This window comes from Raphanus sativus, chromosome 6 (genome assembly GCF_000801105.2).
Source record: "Raphanus sativus cultivar WK10039 chromosome 6, ASM80110v3, whole genome shotgun sequence".
Classification (NCBI taxonomy): domain Eukaryota; kingdom Viridiplantae; phylum Streptophyta; class Magnoliopsida; order Brassicales; family Brassicaceae; genus Raphanus; species Raphanus sativus.
In genome coordinates this window covers 3,670,035-3,692,352 of record NC_079516.1, presented here as the reverse complement: position 1 = coordinate 3,692,352, position 22,318 = coordinate 3,670,035, and the positions used below count along the sequence as shown (strand labels likewise).

The 22,318-nt window shown below is 35.5% G+C and overlaps 3 protein-coding genes and 1 pseudogene across 4 annotated transcripts; 2 read left to right on the top strand and 2 right to left on the bottom strand.

Annotated features, from left to right (window-relative positions):
* The first annotated feature begins 10,379 nt into the window (after positions 1–10,379).
* On the top strand, positions 10,380–13,215 carry LOC108813406 (polypyrimidine tract-binding protein homolog 1). Its single transcript, XM_018585947.2, has 10 exons — positions 10,380–10,651; positions 10,783–10,992; positions 11,552–11,614; positions 11,696–11,769; positions 11,858–11,953; positions 12,059–12,116; positions 12,187–12,291; positions 12,380–12,461; positions 12,568–12,680; positions 12,838–13,215. The coding sequence occupies exons 1-10, from the start codon at positions 10,475–10,477 to the stop codon at positions 13,048–13,050; spliced, it is 1,191 nt and encodes a 396-aa protein (XP_018441449.2). The 5' UTR covers positions 10,380–10,474; the 3' UTR covers positions 13,051–13,215.
* Positions 13,216–13,741: 526 nt separating this feature from the next.
* LOC108811341 (uncharacterized) lies at positions 13,742–16,575 on the top strand. 2 transcript variants are annotated; one of them, XM_018583384.2, is made up of 4 exons: positions 13,742–14,721; positions 14,805–15,152; positions 15,910–16,142; positions 16,228–16,575. In XM_018583384.2, exons 1-4 carry the CDS (start codon positions 13,851–13,853, stop codon positions 16,501–16,503), a joined length of 1,728 nt encoding a protein of 575 aa, XP_018438886.2. In that variant the 5' UTR covers positions 13,742–13,850; the 3' UTR covers positions 16,504–16,575. The 2 variants fall into 2 exon arrangements, with proteins under 2 accessions (XP_018438886.2, XP_018438884.2); XM_018583382.2 differs by having other exon boundaries at positions 13,745–14,721; positions 16,225–16,575.
* A 308-nt stretch (positions 16,576–16,883) lies between these two features.
* Positions 16,884–17,736, bottom strand: LOC108807467 (starch synthase 2, chloroplastic/amyloplastic-like; annotated as a pseudogene).
* A 2,989-nt stretch (positions 17,737–20,725) lies between these two features.
* On the bottom strand, positions 20,726–22,038 carry LOC108805602 (peroxidase 27). Its single transcript, XM_018577524.2, has 4 exons — positions 21,821–22,038; positions 21,535–21,720; positions 21,296–21,455; positions 20,726–21,228 (listed from the first exon to the last, which is right to left on the bottom strand). Exons 1-4 carry the CDS (start codon positions 22,031–22,033, stop codon positions 20,828–20,830), a joined length of 960 nt encoding a protein of 319 aa, XP_018433026.1. The 5' UTR covers positions 22,034–22,038; the 3' UTR covers positions 20,726–20,827.
* Between the last annotated feature and the right edge of the window lie 280 nt (positions 22,039–22,318).

Sequence of the window (22,318 nt, the reverse complement as noted above, 5' to 3'; positions counted from 1 at the left end):
AAAAAACAGGAAATTCTGACGACCACTCCGACGGAAAGCGAAGTCGTCGGACCATTCCGACCACATTCCGACGACATACCGACGAAACCAAAAACACGGGTTCGTCGGTATTTCGTCGGAACAGTCCGACGAACTTCCGACGAAGGGGGTCGTCGGTATATTCCGACGACAATTCCGACGAAAGCCCGACAAAAATTATAACCGTTACGGTCGTCGGAATTCCGTCGGAATATACCGACGCCGTTCCGACGGAAGCTCTCGACCGTTGGCGAGAAAGAATATGCCCGTTTATAGCCGTTAGCCATTTTAAAAAACCGACGGAATTCCGACGGATTTTTTATAATTTGTCGGAATTACGTCGGAATGGCGTCGGATTGCCGTAAGCATTTTCCTATAAATGCAACCTCTCCTCATTCATCTCATTCACTCCTCATTCTCTCTTCATTCTCTCTTATCATAAGAAATTCGAAAAATCATGTCTTCTGGAGATTATTTTCGTTCGTGGATGGATAGACCTCATTTGGATCCCAACACCAATTTGCTTACAGAAGAATACGTTCGAGGTATTGGAGAATTCATGAAGCTTGTTCAACAGCACCCGGATGCAAATACTGGTATGGTAAGATGTCCCTGCTCTACTTGTAATAACAATAGAATTATAAAAGAATGGGAAGTTTGGAAACATTTGTATAGAAAAGGGTTTGCACGGAATTATAAAGTTTGGTATCTTCATGGGGAAACTGGTTTTGAATATGGTAGTAGTAGCGAACCTCAGCCTGTTAGCGAACAACCTCAGTCTTATGGTTGGTTAGAAGAACCGAGAATGGATGTAGATTATGGTGTAGGTACTGAGCAGATGGTACATGATCATTATAGAGGGGAAGAACCAAATCTCGAATCGGGGAGATATTTTGACATGTTGGATGCAGGAAAACAACCTTTGTATAAAGGTTGTAGAGATGGTCATTCACCTTTATCATCTGCAAGTAGATTGATGGGTATTAAGACAGATTATAATTTGGCGGAAGAATGCGTAGATGCGATAGCTGATTATGTTAAAGGTGTTCTGCCAGAGGATAATCTTGCACCGGGTTCATACTACGAGGTTCAGAAACTTGTTGCGGGTCTTCGATTACCGTACGAAGTGATAGATGTATGTATCGACAACTGCATGATCTACTGGGGAGCGGATAAGGATCGGGATAAATGCAAATTTTGTTGGAAACCTCGTCATCAGGAAACGAGGGGAAGAGTTCCGGTACCATTCAAAAGAATGTGGTATTTGCCTTTGACGGAAAGATTGAAGAGGTTGTATCAGTGTGAGCGCACGGCGAAGGCAATGAGATGGCATGCAGAGCATTCTACAAATGGTGAGATTAGACATCCTTCAGATGCGAAGGCTTGGAAACATTTCCAATCAACATATCCAGAATTTGCTGAACAGAGAAGAAATGTTTATCTGGGATTATGCACTGATGGTTTCAGCCCATTTGGAAAGCATGGAAGACAATATTCTCTATGGCCGGTGATTGTGACACCATACAACTTGCCGCCAAATTTGTGCATGCGACGAGAGTTTTTGTTCCTCTCCATTCTCGTCCCCGGGCCAGCTCATCCTAAGAGATCACTAGATGTGTTTCTTCAACCACTAATATATGAGTTACAACAACTATGGGCGGTTGGTGCTGAGACATACGATGTTTCGTGCAGAGAAAACTTTCATATGCGGGCAGTACTTATGTGGACAATAAGTGACTTTCCAGCATATGGTATGTTATCCGGATGGACAACACATGGCAGGCTTTCATGTCCATATTGTCAAGATAGCACAGATGCTTTCCAACTAAAGCACGGAAGGAAAACATGTTGGTTTGATTGTCACAGAAGATTTCTACCACCTGATCATCCATACCGTAGGAGTAAGACTTTGTTTACGAAGAACAAGCAGGTGTTTGATGATCCACCTACGGAAGTTAGTGGGAAAGATTTGGCGACACAGTTTAGGGATTTTGGTGCACAAAGGACGCCAGACGTAGGTGGACATGAAAACATTCCAGTCGATGCTGTTGGAGAGCTACATAACTGGCATAAAAAGAGTATTTTCTGGGATCTGCCATATTGGGAGAGTCATCTATTGCGTCACAACTTAGATGTCATGCATATTGAGAAGAACTTTTTCGACAATCTGATGAACACAATCCTCAACATCCAAGGTAAAACGAAGGATAATCTGAAGTCAAGGTTGGATTTAGTCGATATCTGTGATCGTTCTGAACTTCACGTTGATGAGAACGGTACGGCACCTTTTCCCATTTATCGGCTGGATGGTGCTGGCAAAGAAGCGTTCTTTGATTGGATTACAGATAAAGTGAAATTTCCAGACGGTTATGCATCAAATTTGGGTAATTGCGTTGACAGAAGCGAAGGAAAGTTTACTGGCTTGAAGAGTCACGATTGTCATGTGATTATGCAGCGGCTCCTTCCGTTTGCTTTTTCCGCACTATTACCACGTAATGTTCATGAAGCAGTTGCAGGGATAAGTGTTTTCTTCCGTGATTTATGCACCAGAGTAGTGACTGAGGAGGGTATTAGTACTTTGAAGGAAAACGTACCCGTTAGTCTTTGCAACCTCGAGAAGATATTTCCTCCATCATTCTTTGATGTAATGGAACATCTTGCTATTCATCTCGCAAGAGAATTGGAGCTTGTGGTCCTGTGCAATACCGATGGATGTATCTTTTTGAGCGTTATATGCATCATCTGAAGAAGAAGATCAAAAATTTAAGCAAGGTGGAAGGATCTATAATTGCACAGGTGATCAATGAAGAAACTTCAAACTTTGCTGAAAACTACTTTCCATCAGAAGTGCATACAAAAAACCGAAGACCTGCTCGGCATGATGACAGAGGAGAGAAAGCAACGTATCATGTTACTGTCCCAAGCATGTTCAGCGAAATAGGACGACTAAGTGGAAAACCCACGAAGCGGAGACTGACGGAGATTGAGCACGCTCATTTGCAAACATATTTGCTTACCAACTGTGAAGATGTTCTACAATATGAGAGGTAAAAATATATTTTTCATTTAAATTGTTATATTAATTTTCAATAAGTTTTATTTCATATGAATAATATCTTTTTATATAGTGTTTATATGGCAGAGTTGCGTATGACTTACAGACATGCCACAGAAGAAGAGCTTCAACAACTCAGACATAACGGATTTGCTGCATGGCTTCTTAATTATGTGAGTCATAACATATATGAAATAATTAACATTTTACTCATATATATTTAGTATAAAATAATAAACATTTTCACTCATATATATATTTTATTTTATAGGTGACTGATGGTTTGGCCAGAGGTTTTGTGTTCGATGATTGGATATGCGAGTTTGTGCGGGGACCAAACTATGTGGTCAAATCATATCCAAATATTGTACACGAGGATATGCCTTTGCAAAAAAAGGTCATTCTAGGACAACTTATGATGGAGGTGTTTCCTCTTCTTCCGGTGACGATGTCTACTACGGCAACATACAAGAAATATTGGAAATTCAGTATCCTGGTATGGTTGGATTGCGGTGTGTAGTATTCTATTGTGATTGGTATGACACCACCCCAGATCGAGGAGTGAAGACTGATGCGTTTGGTGTTACTTCGATTCATTCGCGGAGGAAACTTCAATATTATGATCCTTTCATTCTTGCTTCGCAAGCTGATCAGGTATGTCAATTTAATATTCAAAAATATAATTAACGGTTTATATATTATTATTAATACCTTGAAAAATTGATAGGTGTGCTACATCAGTTACCCTCGGGTTACGTACCGAGACGATCCATGGATCACGGTGCGCAAATCAACCCAAGAGGACGAGTAAACGGACCTTCTGATAATGATCCATTACAACCAAACTCTACCAGCAACGTGAGTGCAGTTGAAGATTTGGCAGAGGTTGAACTCGTTGAGAATTTTAACGAGTTTGGAATTGATGCTGTTGTACACTCGGAGCCAGAAGCTGAGATTGGCGAGTTTGACGAAGATTCTGAAGATTCTACAGATTCTGAAGATTCTGATTAGGACTTATGTTTCTTAGTTGTATGATTAGTTTTTTTTTTTTTAATTAACAAAATCCGTCGGTATTCCATCGGAATATTCCGATGAAATTCCGACGACTCGTGGTTAATTCAGGGTTTAGCCATTCGTCGGAATTCCGTCAGAATATTCCGATGGAATTCCGACGGATTTAACAAAATTCGTCGGAATTCCATCGGAAAACTCTGACGGAATTCCGACGACCTGAATATTTGAAATTTTTATATCATAATATATCTATATTTGGATACCGAAACTACTTTAATAACACATATTAGATGTTTAATATAATATTACATATCAACCGTTCGATTTTTACAAATTATTTAAATAATTATATATTATATCATTGTTTTCATAACATCTCATCTTAATACTCATATACTTTCATTCATTAATATAAACTTACACTACAAAACACAATTGTGTGTAAAAATTGGATTTGAAAACCTTATTATAGTTAATCTTTTTTAAATAGTCTATTTATTATCAAAGTTTTGGATTTGATCAGTAAGAAACTTGTTTTTAAACCCTAAACCCTAAGTCGTCGGAATTCGGTCAGAATATACCGATGGAATTCCGACGACCTGCCCCATTCCGACGGATCTATGTTCGTCGGAATTCCGTCGGTTTGTTAGTTTCCCGAAATTACAAACCGCGTGAAAATTTCGAGTGGACCGCGTGAATATTTCATTAAACCGCGCATTTAATATTTTATTCTTTTTCCGACGACATACCGACGGACACGGGTCCGTCGGTTCCTTTAAATAAAAACCAATCCTTCTTCCTTCTTCACCATTTTCGCCTCTCTCTCTAAATCTTCTCCGTTTTCTCTCTCTTCTCCGGCGATTCTCACCGCGAATCCGGCGTCCCCACCTCCGTGAATCCATCCCACCGGCGTCCCCACCTCCGTGAATCCATCCCACCATGTAAGTATCATCTCAATCTCTATCTTTTTCATTTTTTTTTGAGTTTAGGATGTTAGATTTTAGGATTTGAGGTTTGATTGATTTGCATGTTCGAAATTGAATGGATAGTTTAGGATTTAGGGTGTTTGATTTTAGGATTTGTTGTTTTTCTTTTGGTTTATATATTGGATTTGTTGATTTTTTAAAAACGTTTTTCCTATTTTTAATATTTCTAACAACTTTTTTCTATATTTATAAAAGTTTATAAAAACGTTTTTATGCAGATAAAATATTTTTATGAAGATAAAAAAACTTTTAATATTTATATAGATAAAAACGATTTTTAATATTTTATAGATAAAAACGATTTTTAATTATTTTTATGTATATAAAAACTATTTTTGATATTTTATATATATAAAAACGATTTTTAATTAATTTTATGTAGTAGATAAAAACTATTTTTAATATTTTTATATAGCTAAAAACGATTTTTAATTAATTTTGTGTAGATAAAAATATTTAATATTTTTTTATAGATAAAAACGATTTTTAATTATTTTATGTATTTATAAAACCATTTTTAATTTTTTTATAGATAAAAAAGAATTTTAATTTTTTATATATATGTTTTGACTAATATATTAATTTTATTTTCTAGGTCTGATGATTCGAGTGTTCGTCGGCGTGTCCGACCTCGTCGTTCCGCACCCCGTGGCCGAGCTAGTTCGGTGAGCAGTTCCCGTGCATCGGGTTCGTCGTCTCACGAACAAAACTCGGTTCCTTTCGCTCCGGCTCCCGCTCCGGCTCCCGCTCCAGCTCCTGCAGCCGCTCCACATGACCCGGGGGTCATGCCAGTTGAAATATTGGTTCAACAACCAGGTCGAGAGCATCTCCCGGTTCTCGAACAATACCCACGAATGGGACACTCGACTTGGTTAGTATTTTTATTTCATTTGTACAATTATTTTTTTCCCTTTTAATCTAACATTTTTTTTTAAAGGTTCAACAAGTCGACCAGTGGGATTAGCGGGAGCATCACCCAGATGATGTATTCGATGCTCCAGACGGGATATGACAAGTGGACTTCGATCCCTTCCGCGGAACGCGAGCTGTGGTTTCGTCAGTTCGCGGTAACTATTAAGTTTTTTTTTAAAACATTTTTAATTTTTTTATATTTTATATGTACTAATCAAATTGTGTGTTTTTTGTAGCAAGAATTTACTTGGGACTCCGGCCTGACGGAAACAGTCCGTCAGGCATTCAGCCGCAAAGCCCAGACCGTCTACACGAAGCAGATCTACGAGTGGAAGCAAGTATGGCTGGATGAGAGGAAGCCCCGGTTACTTAGCGGGACGGTGTGGACCCAATTGATCCAGCACTGGGAGAAGGAAGAGACTATAGAGAAGTCTCTACAGAACTCCGCCAACCGGAACAGCGATCGTGGCGGGAAAGGTATTTACGTGCACAACCTCGGCGCTTGCAGTATGTCCTCTAAGGAGGATCAACTGGTAAGTTTTTTTTTTATTTGTCTTTCTAGTTACTTAAATAATTTTTTATATGCATTACCTAACACTTTTTTTTTTAGATTCAAGAAAACGATGGTAATCCCGTCGATCATCTCGTCGTCATTAAGGAGGCGTACACCAACAAAGGGACGGGTGAAATTCAGGATCCGGTGATCAGAGAGGTCATTGAGATGGTGGAATCTCAAAAAGAAGCTTTTCTAGCTTCTCAGCAGCCTCTTTCTGACGACGATTCTACGGGTGCTTCGAACAACATGTCCCGACTGCAAATCAACGAGCTGGTTGAAAAGGTAATTTTTTTTTTCTATTCTTATATTTGTTTTTAATACTTTATTTATTAATTTTATATTTTTTTCTATTACTATATTTTACTAACTTAAATTTTTTCTAGGCGGTCCCTAAAAAAAAGGGTCGTTTGGTAGGATTGGCCCGTCGTGCTTCTTCGTGTCCGACTTCTTCATCTCAAGTCCCGTACGCCGATCCATTGATTCTAGAGCAGCTACAGAACAAGGATCAACGGATTGGAGCATTGGAGGAGCAGAATGCTACAATCCTTGCTGAGTTGGCGGATCAGAAGAAGTCCAACCTCGAGATAATGCAGAAGTTGGATCGTTTGTTCCCGGATCAGTAGTTTTTTTTGTTTTTTAATTTAAAACTTTCTAAATGTTTTTTTTTTCAGATTGTATTAAAACTTATTTTCTATAATATTATTATTAGTTTCTTAATTTCAGTTTTTGTTTAAATTAATTTTAATATTTTTAAAAATTAAAAAATAATAATAAAATAAATTTAATTAATAAAATATATATATCAGAAATTCCGACGAAATTAGTCCGTCGGTATATTCCGACGACCCTTTCCGTCGGTATATTCCGATGAAACATGTCGTCGGATTATTCCGACGGATCCTTTCGTCGGAATATCCCGACGACGTTTTTCGTCGGAATATACCGACGACATGTTTCGTCGGAATATACCGACAACTCTTTTCGTCGGAATTTCCGACGACTATGTTCGTCGGAATATTCTGATGCATTTTGTCGTCGTCGGAATCATGAGTTTCCGATGAATACAGTGATCGGAATACTCCGACGGATTCCGAGGGAATTCCTTATCGGAAGGGCGTCGGAACTCCGTCAGAATCGGGTTCATCGCTATCCGTCAGATAATCGTCGGACTGTCTGATGGATTTCCGACGAACTTTTTTTTTCCGACCAACTGAAACCGACGACCACTTTCGTCGGAATGTCGTCGGAATAGCCCTATTCCGACGACATTCCGACGGTTTTGTCCGTCGGTATACGTCTGTTTTCTTGTAGTGACAGAAGCATAAATCGTCAAGTAATTCATTTGATTTGCAATTTTTACAGATATTTTAGCTGTATAGTTCTGATCACAGAGAGAAAATCCTCATTGCGTTTAAAAAAATACCATAGGATAGCCTTAAACAGTTTTTGTCACAGATATAGTTTTTAAAGATTAAAATGAAATGTTTTATTAGAAAAGGGTAAATATATATTTTACCAAAAAAGAAAGTTAAATATACACTCATACTCTTAGAATTAACTAATCTATACGCAATTCCTTATTCAAATTTGGATTCAGCTAACCTACAATATTTAATCTGTCAAAAGTAGTTTTAATACGAGTTTCATATGTGTCTAATTATGTAGTTGTTCATTCACATCTCCAATTGTGTTGCCATATTTACAACAACAATCTCCTCAAGAGTATAGACACACTATGCATAACACTACATACTCGACACTTAAAACCTAAACCCAATACAAGATTACACATTGTAACATCTTTTGGTTTTTTTCTTCACTTTGTGCATCTCTCTAAATCTTCTATAATCAGGAAACTAATTTGGGAATATCTTTTCTCGGGTTTACCTTTTTCTTGTGTGCTGTTGGAGTAAAGAAAGAAGAGAACCCTTTCGTTGTTGTCATCTCGAAGCCGAGAGAAACCTATGAAACCTTAGGTCAATTTCAATTGGACTCCAAAACACTAAATCTATACTCTCAGTAGAACACTAAAAATAACATCATTCAAACAAATTTTGTGTAGAATGAACAGTATTACACCAAATTGGTGTAACGCTATTTATCACACCAAATATTTAATATACATATTTTATTATTTTTATTTAATAATATAATATAATATAATAATTATTATTATTTAGTTCAATTTTTTAACTAAACATAAATACACTGTATTATTTGCATTTTTAAATATTTTTTACATAATAAAATATTTTTATTTTATTTTCAAGTAAAAAGTTCCTAATTGACTATTATCATTTTTATATTTTTAAAATTTAAATTTATCATATAATTTTATATTTTATTTTATTTCAACTAATAAATCATTGAATAACTATTTTCATTTACTTTATATTGTAATATATTCTATTTTAAAATATTGATTATAATCTTTAGTTAAGTTATATTTAATCAGTAATAAACAATTAATATTAGTATTACATTATTGTAAAGTTATATTTAATAGTAAATAATTAAAACTTTATGTAATACTATTAAATTTTCCAAACATTAAAATAACATTTTTGTTTTTTTCCTACTCCCTCTGTTTCTGAATAAGTGTCATTTTAGAGTTGTGCACACGGATTAAGAAATCATTACATTTTGCATATTTTCCATACAAAAACATCATTACCCATACATCTTAACCAATAGAAAAATAAAATGCAGAATAAAAATAATAAATTTTGCATTGAAATACTAAAACGACACTTATTTTGTAACGAAAAAATTTTTTTACAACGACACTTAATATGAAACGGAGGGAATATTTTATAATATAGCTAAAGTGGTATTACTAACTAATACAAAATTTATTAAAATAAATATAATATTCTATTATTGTACTTTTCATAATTAATAGTTAGTTTGTAATGGTGGGTTCGAGTTACTAGTTTCAGTTGTGTAATACTAGGTCCTGCTAGCTACCTCCTGATGTTATATGACGCAGTTCAAGTAGCCCCGCCAAGGTGTCAAAACCATTGAGTAAGAAGTCATCCGCCATAGACTTCTTAGCCAAAGCACAGTCGGAATGAGTAGACATTTGGGCAACGATTGGTATATTATGATTATTCAGTTATTATATTATGCTGTTTAAGCTCGATTGCAGAATGAACATAGTTGAGCTTTGGAAGTCATTCTTGCTATTTTTATGGTATTTATTTAAGTGCGTACGGTGGATTTAGTTATCGATAATTCTCTTAAATATCTTATTTGTACATTTTATCACCAAAAGAGTTTTCATAGAGGTAAAAGATATTTCTACCCATTGCTTTATATATAGGATATATATAATAAAAAATAAAAATAAGAAAATTAAGAAAAAATAATAAAAATAAAGAAAAAATAAAATATTTTTTTTATAGTTTCAAATTATATGTTTCTGAAAGTTTTTTCAATTTTTTTTAATCTTTACAATTTTTTTTTTGTAAAACTGATTTTGAAACTATTTTTATTTTTTATTTTTATTTTAAATTTTTATAATTAGTTTTTAAAGAAAAAATATAAACCAACCCCAAAATTTTAATATTATTTTTGAAATTCGAAAATAATATTTGAAACTATTATAAAAAAAAAATTCAATTTTTAAAATATATTTTTATTTTATAAAATTTTAAATTTTAATTCCAAAACCCTACCCCTTAGCTTTTTTTTTTTACTAGGTATTTCTCCTTTTCGCAATTTCTAATTTTGCCTCAAAAAAAATCAGTGGAAAAGCACAATAAAGCGTGCCACGTTTCACATTAGTTAATGAATTTGAGTTTGCAAATAGGCCCCTGATATTTTTTTTTGAGCTTCCGTATAGATTCCGATCACAATTAAGCTGAGAGAGAGAGAGAGAATCGAGGGGGCGTAGGCTTGCTCTGCGTGATCACCGGAGGGAGAGAGAGAGAGATGTCGAGCTCATCACAGTTCAGGTACACGCAGACGCCGTCGAAGGTGGTGCACCTTCGGAATCTACCGTGGGAATGCGTGGAAGAGGAGCTCATCGACCTATGCAAACGATTCGGAAAGATCGTCAACACCAAGACCAATGTCGGCGCCAATCGCAACCAAGCCTTCGTCGAATTCGTAATTTTTTTTTACTTAATTTTATTCTCTTCGATCAGATCAGATTGTTACTAGTAATTGATTATAAAGAAAAAGGAGAAATTGGAACTGCTTTTGGGAGAGTGAAAGTGTAAAGTTGATTTAAAATGCAGGCTGAAGTGAATCAGGCTATATCAATGGTATCGTACTATGCTTCGTCTTCAGAGCCTGCACAGATTCGAGGGAAAACTGTTTATATACAGTACTCTAATCGTCATGAGATTGTCAACAATCAGAGTCCCGGAGAGGTCCCTGGCAATGTCCTCTTGGTCACCTTCGAAGGAGTCGAATCTCACGATGTCAGCATCGATGTCATCCATCTGGTATGTGAATATTTGAGCTTGATTCTGGCCTACCTAGCACTATTGTTGTCTGTCTTATATGAGCTTCTTTCAGTGATTTTTTTTTGCTTTTTTACTTTCTTTTAATGTGTATGGGAAAAAATTGAGATTGATGCTTATATACATGGGTTGAGGCATTACATTATACCTACGAGCAGAGCAGATGAATATATGAAAAGATTTTAACTTGGTATTAAGCAAATTTCTTTGAGTTTTTTTTTACTTAGACATACTATTGTAATTACAGTATATCAACCAAACATTAATGAAAATGCTCGAATCACAGATATTAAAATCTTTCTGGAGAGACTTTGGATAATAGTTTCGTGTTCGTCATTCTCATGGACAGGTGTCACTCTGTACTTATCTGCGCTTCTCTTTTTTTTTTTTTTTCTAGTTTCCCAACCCGGAGACATTTTAGTTTCTTACTTTCGATTTGGTTCCCTTTTTTTTGGTGTGAATTGGTTTCCCTTTTGTTGTTATCCGTTTACTCCACTGTATTATGGTTATGACTCATATCTAGTCCAAACTCTGGTTCCAGGTGTTTTCTGCTTATGGCTTTGTGCACAAAATTGCCACTTTTGAGAAAGCTGCTGGTTTCCAGGTGATACATCGATTTTGGTTTCCAAGGTCTTGCCTTATTGAGAAAACGTAATCATGTTTAAACTCCGTCATAACCTGCCAGGCACTAGTTCAGTTTACTGATGTGGACACTGCTTTAGCGGCAAGGACTGCGCTGGATGGCAGAAGTATACCAAAGTATGCTCAATTTCTTCATTCCCTTGCTTTCCCGCCTTAAGATAAAGCTCTGTTGATGGTTTATTCCCCTTTTTTGGGTTAAATTCAGATATCTGCTTCCAGAACATGTAGGTTCTTGCAATTTGCGAATGTCTTATTCAGCTCATACTGATCTAAATATCAAGTTTCAGTCCCACCGCAGCAGGTAAGAATTTTGAGTCCTCGCAAATGTGCCTCTCCTGCTCCTACTGTTGGAAGCCTTTTTGTTTGAATAGTTGATTCATGTGATTTGATTCTCCTACCCACTCAGGGACTACACAAATCCATACCTTCCTGTGAATCAAACCGCTATGGATGGTTCTATGCAGGTAAATATTTTCCTTTTATCTAATCTGTCTCGAATGCGTTGTATTACTGTTACTTATCGTCTGGATTCAGCCTGCTTTGGGTGCTGATGGAAAGAGGGTAGAAACTCAGAGCAACGTCCTGCTTGCGTTGATTGAGAACATGCAGTACGCTGTCACCGTTGATGTTCTTCACACGGTGAGGAACAACAGTATGCACGTTTCTGCAACTCAGTATGCTTTCATATCTCAACATGTCATTAATTATTTCCTTTTGCTTCTCCTAGGTGTTTTCCGCGTATGGAACTGTGCAGAAGATTGCAATATTTGAGAAAAATGGTTCAACGCAAGCCTTAATTCAATACTCTGGTACATGACCTTGATATGATCTGAATAAATATATGATTCTACTATACTTCGTTTCGGTTATATGGCGAATCATCTTTATGTGTATGCTAAGAATCATCTTCTGTAGACATACCAACGGCGACAATAGCGAAAGAAGCACTGGAAGGACACTGCATATATGACGGTGGCTACTGTAAGCTTCGACTAACATACTCTCGTCATACTGATCTCAATGTTAAGGTACATAAGATCAGTTGCTTTGTGTACCCAAACAAAAAGTGTGGGGAAAGAGTATAATAACTTATGCGTGCAAGAACCGTATGCTTTTTTCTTCAACATTGCTATCTGAAATCAACTTTTTAGTTTTCGACTAATGATTTTCGTCTTCTTTCTTCAGGCATTTAGCGACAAAAGCAGAGACTACACACTTCCTGATCTAAGCCAACTGGTGGGGCAAAAAGTTCCAGGAGTGGCTGCAGCTAGTGGGCCAACAGATGGTTGGCACAATGGGCAGGTGCAGACTCAATACGCGGGAAGTTCATATATGTACTCACCAGCTGATCCCACAGGAGCTTCACCTTCTTCTGGTCATCCTCCTTACTATGGTTGATCCATATACTCTGTTTTCTACTTTATATAAATTTCGGATTATGTTAAAGACTGAACTGGGAGAATGGGAGTTTCCATGTTTTAGGTTTTTGTTAAAAGTGTGATTGTTCTTTTATTTGGTTAAATAGACGTTTAGGTGGGAAAACCAATAACATTTATAGTATAATTTATATAACTTTATGTGTTTTGTTTCTTTTTTTTTTTTTTTTGGGCAACTATGTGTTTTGTTTCTATGTGACTTTATTATGGATCTTCAGAAGTGATAGAGCTTCTTTTTCCTGTACTTTAAACTGTTTCATTCCTGGATTTGTTTGAATATCTGCAGAGTTACACTTAAGACTTAAGTGACTTTTTGTGTCCCTAGGTTCTGCTAACTTATATGGTTCTATGGTCAATGATTGATACAAGGGTGTTACTAGACCGTTGATACTATGGCCTAGGGGGAGGGGGTCAAGTTGGCTCTTGTAGTTTTGGAAATGCAATTGGAGCTTATACTAGGTTTTAGTTAACAATAATCCAACGTTAGTTACAAATTGGTTTTAGTTATAATTAAAATTGTATATTTTTCCAACATGTTTATAACCAAAAATTGCATCAATAAGGAAGAAACACTCAAAGATGACTTGACCTTTGAACAACTTTATTTATTAATAATTAGTCTGAGGCAAAAAAATTCCAACAAGGCTCTTTCTAGGCAGCTTCTTCTTCATTGTCAGTCGTCACCTTCTTTTTCTTCTTTATAAAGACACTCTCTTGAGTGCCTTTTTCTCTCTCTCCCCTTCCCCCTCCCTCTGAATTTTCATGGCTTTACTCTCATCATGTTGGCTAATCATCGAATCCATAGTGATTCAAGATGGTTTCCTGAAATGGTCTTACATGAAATTATACATGCACCCTCTTGTTCTCTTTCTTTGCCAACTTCTTCTATGGCTCACTCTCTTCTTTTTATGGCTGGTCCCATACTTTCAATCGTCTTACAACTCCTTTTTATCCTTCTTGGTCACGTTCTCTAAGCTATTTAATCGCTTTCTTCGAGTTATTCTGAGTAGAAGGGAGGTTACTTATAATGTTGTGTCTATGCAAGAGATCAAGAGTACCCATGCTAATTTGGAACTTTCTAGGAGAATTCATAATCCTGCTCCTTCCTTTAGCTTTTCGTTTAAAGATCAAGTTGATAGTCAGTTAAAGGTTCTTCTAATTCTCCAGGAAGGCAAGATTCTTGAAGATGAAGATTTGTGCTCTCAACTTGATCAAGAAGATGGTGTTGTTCATCATCTTGATGCTAAGGAAAGCAAGGGGGAAGAAGAAGAAGACACTATTGACTTTTTTGATGTCGTGAACGTGGAGAATAATCTTGACTTCGAACTTAAGACTTTGCCAATGGATCAAGAAAGTAAATGTCCTTTAGCCAAAGATGATGCTGATGATGATGATGAAAAAGATATTGTTAACTCAGACGTGGAGAGTGATCTATCTTCTCTAGAAGCTAGTGATAGAGATCAACCCTCTCCTTTCTCTATTTCAAGCTTTGATTCACAGCTACAAGATTCGACTGTGATGGAGAATCTAACTCATCAAGATGAAGATGATGAAACCAATGAAGTATACAATCAATACTGCGAAAGAATGAAATGGTACGACATCCTCAGCCGCGATAGAACCTATGCACTAAGTAAGTCTTTTTTATTACAGTTTATATCATATCATAATTATTGCCACTGATGTTAAAATCCATTTTTGGTTCATTCCTATAAGGTGTGATGATGAACCAAGAAACGGCAAGTACCTTGAGCGTATGGGGAATAAAGGCAGAGAAGAGGCTAAAACAAAGCATTGAGAAGGATCTTGAGCTAGTTTATCTTGCTCAATCATGTTTATCATGGGAAGCTCTCCAGCATCAGTACATAAAAGTGGGAGATAGATTGAAAGCCTCTGATTCAGAAGGTGGGTCATATGACGATGATATCTCTAAAGAATTTCAGAAGTTTCAGGTTTTGTTAGAGAGATTCTTGGAAGATGAAAGGTGTGAAGGGAAAAGGGTATTGAGCTTTGTTCAAAGAAGGTTTGATCTCACGAGCTTCTTTCAAGTCCCAAGACTTTCAGGTAACTGATTCATTTTTTTTTAATTTATCATAAACATTCACATCATATCCCTATTAATAATACTAAGAATTTTCTATAAACTTATATATATGTATTACTTTTCTTGGTGGGTTACATCGTGTATGAATTGAGAGTTCATACTATATAGTTTTTAATTACGTTGGTTAGAATCATAGGAACCATAATCTCATTTTTATTATTAATAAGATTATTCTACAATAAGTTGCGGTCAAAATATGAGTTTTAACAGGTTCCTTGAGTCGCACAAAAAAAAAACAGGTTCCTTGACAATCAAAGAGTAATGACTAAGCTCCTTAAGAAACGTTTTAAAATTTCAAGTAGCTTTTATTTTAGATGCGAAGAATCTATCAATTAGTTTTTAAAATAAATGTAAATAAATTTAATATCATACAATATGGAATTGTTATTTGCATTTGTGATAGTCAAACTTCGGTTCAGAAATGTGTCGACATAATCCTTTGACGTATAAGTTGGTAGATATGTCACACAACTCACAAGAACACCCAACCTTATCTTGAAGAATTGTCAACTAATATATGTTAACCAAAAAAAGTGTGCGTCCAGTATTCAAAGAAATGACAATGATTAAAATGTTCGATTCATTTTTTTTGAATTCGTCGTATAATTTCACATTACATCCTAGACTATATAAAACTATTTAAGTTATATGAAAAATTAAAATTTTATTTTAACTAAACTTAAATAGCTTTTTTGGTCAATGTTTTGGAATTTTAAGGATATAAAAGAAAGGGACCACATGAAGGTGAAGGAAGAGAAAGAAATGAGAAACAAGTGCTGAAAGCAATAGAGAGATGTATTACAGTCTTCTATGACTTTGTGAGAGCAGACATCAAGAGACCGTTTGTTTGGGAAAGACTTAAAACTTCACTCGTCAACTCTCCTCTTATGGAAGTGGAAGATCCTAGAGACATTAAACTTTTTCTTAGCCTAAAAAATTTACTCCAAAAGGTAAATCTTCCTAGTCTTTAACTTTTCCCAAATTTTTTTTTTAAATTACTAAGAAAATTCCAAAATATTTGGATTTATGAAGAAGGAACAATCGTTGAAGGAGGTGCAAGGGAAGAAAAAGAAGAAGACTTGGTTTAAGAAGAAGAAATCTCATTACATGGAAGAAGATGAAACTGAGAATGATGAAAACTCTATGTTGCTAACATTTATAAAGATAGAGTTAAAGCTTGTGTCTAGAGTTTTACAAATGTCTTTAGTCTCATCTTCTCACCTCAAATGGTGTCAACACAAGCTCAACAACATTGATTTCAATGGTGGCAAAATCTCTAGAAATTCCTCACCTGTTTTATTCCCATCTTGATATTATAAAGTACTGTTTTCACTTGTAACCATTGTTTCACTTTGCCAAGTCTATCACTTTAGTGTTACCTTAGAGAGAGCGCAAACTTTTTTAAAAAGCTGACCCTTTACCACAAGGAGCTTACAAAGCATGCTAATTTGCCAAGCTCCAACATAGTTTTTTCACCAAATCTACACAACTATGCTTCTTTACAATTCCAAAAGACAGTTTACAGACAGTAAAAGAAAAAATAACTTTTTATGTATTAACCTCACCATTGATACTTAACCACAAGGAGCTTACATAACAGCTACACAACTATGCATCTTAACAATTCCAAAAGATAGATTCCTTTATAAACAACAGTATAAGACAAAAAAAGAACTTTTATTTTATTAACCTCACCATTGATACTTGGCAGCAACAAGAACTTCTTCATACTTCTCAGCAGCATTATCCCAACTCAAATCTTGTGTCATTCCTCTTCTCTGAAGCCCTTCCCAACTCTCCTTATACTCTCTATACGTCAACAAACAGTTCCCTAAAGCATGAATAAACTTACCTGCTTCCGCGCTATAAAACGTCCATCCAAGACCCGTTTCACTATACGGGTCAAACTGCTGAACCGTATCCCTCAACCCTCCCACCGCATGGACCACCGGAACGGTTCCATAGTTCACCGCGTAGAGCTGGTTTAGACCGCACGGTTCGAATCTAGAAGGCATCAGCAGAACGTCTGCACCAGCTGTTATCCTGTGAGCTGTTTTAACCGAGAACCATGCTTTGTCCCTGTACTGGTGCTCCATTTGTCTGAGGACTTCTTCAAAATCAGGTCTCCCTGTGCCTAACATAACCAGCTGAACATCCTGACTCATCATCCACGGAACCGCCTCAGTTATCAGATCAACACCTTTCTGGTGATCCAATCTTCCAATTAAAACGATCAGAGGAACATCTGGTCTAACAAAACCGAGCTCTCTCTGTAATGCAGCTTTACATTGAGGTTTACCAGTTACCAACGTTCAGAGTCTCCAAGGAATAGTTTGCATACTCATCAGAGTGCAAGTGATGATCAAATTTTGGTTTCCATTCTTTTGTATCGACCGTTCTTAAATCGTTTTATATGTGTGTATTTTATTACATAGATTTTGAAAATCTTATGGGTACACAAGATATTCTAAAGTTGTTTATGAGTATAAATAAAGAAAATTACATCCTAATAACATTAGATATTAATAGAATGGCTGAATCCATGATAAGTAAACTTTTTCAATAACAAAGGTTATCATGGATTAAGACACATTAGCTGAGATCAGACGTACCTGATTATCTAATTTACGCTTTATGTTGATTATCTGATTATCTGAGTTAAATAAAACTAATCTGATTATCTAATTTATGCTTTCATGTTGAGTTAAATATAATTAACAGTGTTTTTTTTTTTTTTTGAACAAACCTTCATTTCATTCATAAAACAAACTCAAACAGCAGAAAGTTAGTAGGGCAGCCTTAGCTAAGCCTCATTCATAAAACAAACTCAAACAACAGTGTTTGTTTATGTTTGAAATTACTGATTCAGAGTTATGTATATATACAAACAAATCAGGAACATAACATGCTTTAATGACTAGAAACACACGTCTTTAAGCTTTCATCATGCAATAGTATGGTTCACTCAAACCAAAACCCTATGAATCCATCATGGATTATCCATGTAGTTGATATGATAACTCCGTTTGCTGCCTTTGTATCTTGCCTGGCTCTGATTTTGGAGTAGTGGGTGGGGACTGCCTTTCAAACCGGTTCTTGGCCTAATGCTTTGCTGTTGACTCCTACACTGGAGACTACTACGCTAGACCAAGGTTTCCCATTATTAGCTACACTGGACGGTTTGTCTTTCTCAGGAGAGGTTTCCAGGGAAGAAGATTTCACAGAGGCTGAGCTTAGTTTGCTTCTTCTCCAGGGGTGCGGTACCGAGAGGTGAAGTCTTAGCTTCTGGTTCTTTGTTCAAAGATGACTTGCCATAATTGCTTGGGCTAGCACTACCCTTTCCGTCCTCATCAGTATTTGCATTCACAGAAGAAGCATAGTCTTCATTGGCAGCAGAAGGTTTTCCATCGTCCAAGTTAGGAGTGCTGTCTTTTATAGATGAGACCAGCTTCCTGCTTTCAGCAATCTAAAGAGTGACAAAACAGATGAAGTGAAGTCATGAGAGATTAAATATTTTTGAAAATAAATTTTAATACCATAAATATTCATCTGATATATTAAGGGAAATCGGCCAGAAAAATCACGAACTTTGTAGGAATTGCCAAAATAAACCTGTACTCGAGCCTGGCCAATAAAACACTGAACTTTCATTGACTTTTTCAGTTTATTAAGAAAATTACGATTGACTGACCAGATTAGCACACCGTTAACAGAGAGTTATGATAGTGTTAACGGTGTTATTGTCGTTTAACGAAATGACGTCGTTTCATGTAGATCTTTGTTAAGACAAAATCTCAAAACGACGTCGTTTAGTATAATTAAAATTGTTTTTGGTTGGACTCGAACCCATGCCCTCGGGGTTGTAGGTAGAGGTTTTTGCCATTGGGCTGGTAATCTATTTGGAATACTACTCTACTTATTTCTCTTTATTGATTAAAAGATCTGGATGTTTTGTTTAAGACAAAATCTCAAGACGACATCGTTTTATTTAATTAAAAGGATTTCGATTTTAAAAAATTTCTATTTAAATCTTCCAAAATCTTTATTTTTTCTTTAAATTTCGATTTTTTTTAAAAAAAATTGTTTTTAAGCTAGATTTTGAAAAAAAAAATTAAAAAAATTGAAAACTTTGGAAGATTTTTATTTTTTAAAGAAAAAAAGAATTATTTTTTTCTTCAAAATAAAAATCTTCCACAATTTTCATTTAAAAAAAAAAAAATTTTGATTTAAATCTTCCCAAATTTTCATTTTTTAAAAAAAAAATTGATTTCCTAAAAAAAAAATAAAAGTCTTCCAAAGTTTTCAATGTTTTTCTAAAAAAAATTCGATTTAAATCTTCCCAAATTTTCATTTTTAAAAAATCGATTTTTTAAAAATATATCAATTTTAAAGCTAGATTTTGAATTTTTTTTTAAAAAAAAATTGAAAACTTTTTAAGATTTTTATTTTCTTAAATAAAAAATAAAATTTTATTTTTCGAAGCAAATATAAAGAACTTTGTTCGTCAATCTATTGTAAAGTCCACTAGCTGAGTGGCAAAAACCTGTTCCATTAAACACCAGTGCACGGGTTCGATCCTTAATGGAAGCACATTTTTTTAATAACATTTCTAATTGAAACTACGTCGTTTCATCTCTTTGTCTAACGACGTTTTAACGTCATCTAAATTATCTGTTATCTCTATTAATTGTATGCTAATCTAGTAAGTCAATCGTAACATTCTTAATAAACTGAAAAAGTCAATGAAAGTTCAGGATTTTATTGGCCAGCCAATATGTCCAGATTTGTTTTGGCAATTCCTGCAAAGTTCGTGTTTTTTTTGGCCGATTTCCCGATATATTTGTGGTTCATCTGATAATGTTCTTGTTACACATTTTATTATCTGGTTGATAGTTGAACACCGTTCAATTTTTTTAAAAGATAGCTTTAAAATAAATAAAAAACATTTTAGACTTTGAAACATGAATTTATCCAACGACATTTTTTATTAACTAACAGTTCGCAAACACTTTTAATGGTTGATATATATATAAACACGATTTTTGATAGTTAATGTAGTTTTATTGAATTTATTATAAAATATACACTAACACAAAGCTGCGAAAAAAATGCACTACGGGTAAAATTATGTTGAGATATGAATTGTTCCCTACATTACTCATAATGAGTTTCAGAAACAATATTCTTTAAAATTCAAAATTTGATCTCAACTTCTTAAAAAATTTGTCATGTACTTTTGCAAGCAAAAAACACATGGATATAAAGCTTATCAATTCAATGTTCATGCAACTCACCGAAACTTTTTATCTTTCAAAAAAAAAAACTCACTGAAACTTTTTCTTTTTAAACAGAAATATTTCTAATAAACTTATGTATTATCGAAGACTATACGTCGAGGAACCTACATGCACGATGGAAATGATAACTTAGATAAACGATTTTTATTCAGAACAATCCAATTTCCTTTTTAAAAAAAGGTACAACTTACAAGGCTTATTTGTTTGACAAATTAAATAAAAGTTCAAAAAAAAAAGACAAATTAAATACAGCATATTCCCAACAATCACATATAGAAGCAAACCACAACAAGAATCAAACTCGGCTAGATATATGTTTTCATTCTTTTATAATCTCTTTAATTAGGAACGCGACACATTTTACGAATCTCCCCGGCACGACCAGTAAGAACCCCGATCCGACCCATTTTCACCATTGAGACACCAAAGTCATGAAAGAAGGTTGACCCACGTGCCTGCTGCAAGACATAAGCCCTAGTCTTTGAGTTGTCCAACAGAGCAGCATCCGACTGGAAAAGCCCTCTTCTCTTTGCCACTAGCTTGAAGTAGCTCACGTCGAATGTCTTGAAACTTCCTGGATCCATCTCTAGAGCCGTCGTTGTATCGGTCGGCTTACATTTCTTCCTGAGGTTAGCTGCGTACTCTGAGTCCAAACTCGGGTCGCTGTCTCCTCTTCCGGTGAAGTTGTAAAGACGGTTTGTCATTAGAGGACAATGTCCCATCCCAATTGTGTGTCCACCTTTATATAAAAAAACATATAATTAATTTTCCATATATCAAACTAAAACAATTTCACTAGTCCGTACCTGAAAGGATGACTAAATCTTTCTCGTTGAGTCCCTTTGTACGGAAATCAGTGATAAGCTTGGCGATGTTATCAAAAGGTGATGGCAAGTTAACCTCATTGATATTAGAAACCCTACCGTCTCTTCTCCCCGTTTCTACTTCCCATGTTGGTCCTTCAAGCTAAAGAAGTAACATATTTAATACAAAGAACTTTATTAGTGTAGATATTCTAATGATTGATCATGTGAAGGTAACTTACTGCAACCATTGCGTCCCTAGCAATAAGGGCTAAGATATCAGAGCATGAAACTATGCCAGGACACACTTTTTCTAGAGCCGCCTTGGAATCGTCTATGATGCCAAACCCTCGAAGGCTTAGGTTAGGAACCGCATTCTTCTCGGCTTGATTGTTTGATGAATCTAACAAGATTGATCCGTCACATCCCTGTTGATATTTTTGATTCACGATCATTAGACCATCGCTTCACCAACAGTGTTAAGAAAGTGCGACGTAGTGAAGTATATTAAAGTCAAGAGCCACTTACACGAACGAAGCAGTCGTGGAAGAACATTCTAAGCAAAGGAGCACCAAGCGTAGGAGCTTTCTTCATCGCAGCGAACACGACCTTTCTAACAATACCCTCGGCATGCGGGCATGTTTTGCCGTAGAAGCCTACTTTCAAGCCTTGTGCATTGGCTTCTGCTATCAACAACACTAAGAGAAAGCAAGAGACAACTAGTCGCTTCGATGCAACCATTTTAAAAAAATTATATTTAGCTTCTAGCTATCTAGCTTTTTTTGCTCGATTGGTGATGAATTGTTGATGAAGACTGAAGGTATTTATACTGAATTATGTAAACCGAAATTGTTATATTGTGAGAGTTTGTGGTTAGAACATTGATATTAAATTAACATCAAAATGTAGTTGACTATGATCGGTCTGCGGTGTCTTTTTGATGTTTGTTATGCTCAAATCATTGTTCACAGAAATTAAAATGAAGGCAAATTGACAAAAGTCATCCCTTGTTTGTGGATATACTAT

What these genes read in the sequence shown, in the direction of transcription:
- LOC108811341 (XM_018583382.2), top strand. Translation starts at nt 13,851, where the DNA reads ATGGCTTTACTCTCATCATGTTGGCTAATCATCGAATCCATAGTGATT. An exon ending in CGATAGAACCTATGCACTAA is followed by an intron (nt 14,722 to 14,804) that starts GTAAGTCTTTTT and finishes CATTCCTATAAG; the next exon opens with GTGTGATGATGAACCAAGAA. An exon ending in TCAAGTCCCAAGACTTTCAG is followed by an intron (nt 15,153 to 15,909) that starts GTAACTGATTCA and finishes TGGAATTTTAAG; the next exon opens with GATATAAAAGAAAGGGACCA.
- LOC108805602 (XM_018577524.2), bottom strand. Translation starts at nt 22,033, where the DNA reads ATGGTTGCATCGAAGCGACTAGTTGTCTCTTGCTTTCTCTTAGTGTTG. An exon ending in TCCACGACTGCTTCGTTCGT is followed by an intron (nt 21,721 to 21,820) that starts GTAAGTGGCTCT and finishes AAATATCAACAG; the next exon opens with GGATGTGACGGATCAATCTT. An exon ending in AGATTTAGTCATCCTTTCAG is followed by an intron (nt 21,229 to 21,295) that starts GTACGGACTAGT and finishes TTTTATATAAAG; the next exon opens with GTGGACACACAATTGGGATG.
- LOC108813406 (XM_018585947.2), top strand. Translation starts at nt 10,475, where the DNA reads ATGTCGAGCTCATCACAGTTCAGGTACACGCAGACGCCGTCGAAGGTG. An exon ending in CTATGGATGGTTCTATGCAG is followed by an intron (nt 12,117 to 12,186) that starts GTAAATATTTTC and finishes GTCTGGATTCAG; the next exon opens with CCTGCTTTGGGTGCTGATGG. An exon ending in AGCCTTAATTCAATACTCTG is followed by an intron (nt 12,462 to 12,567) that starts GTACATGACCTT and finishes CATCTTCTGTAG; the next exon opens with ACATACCAACGGCGACAATA.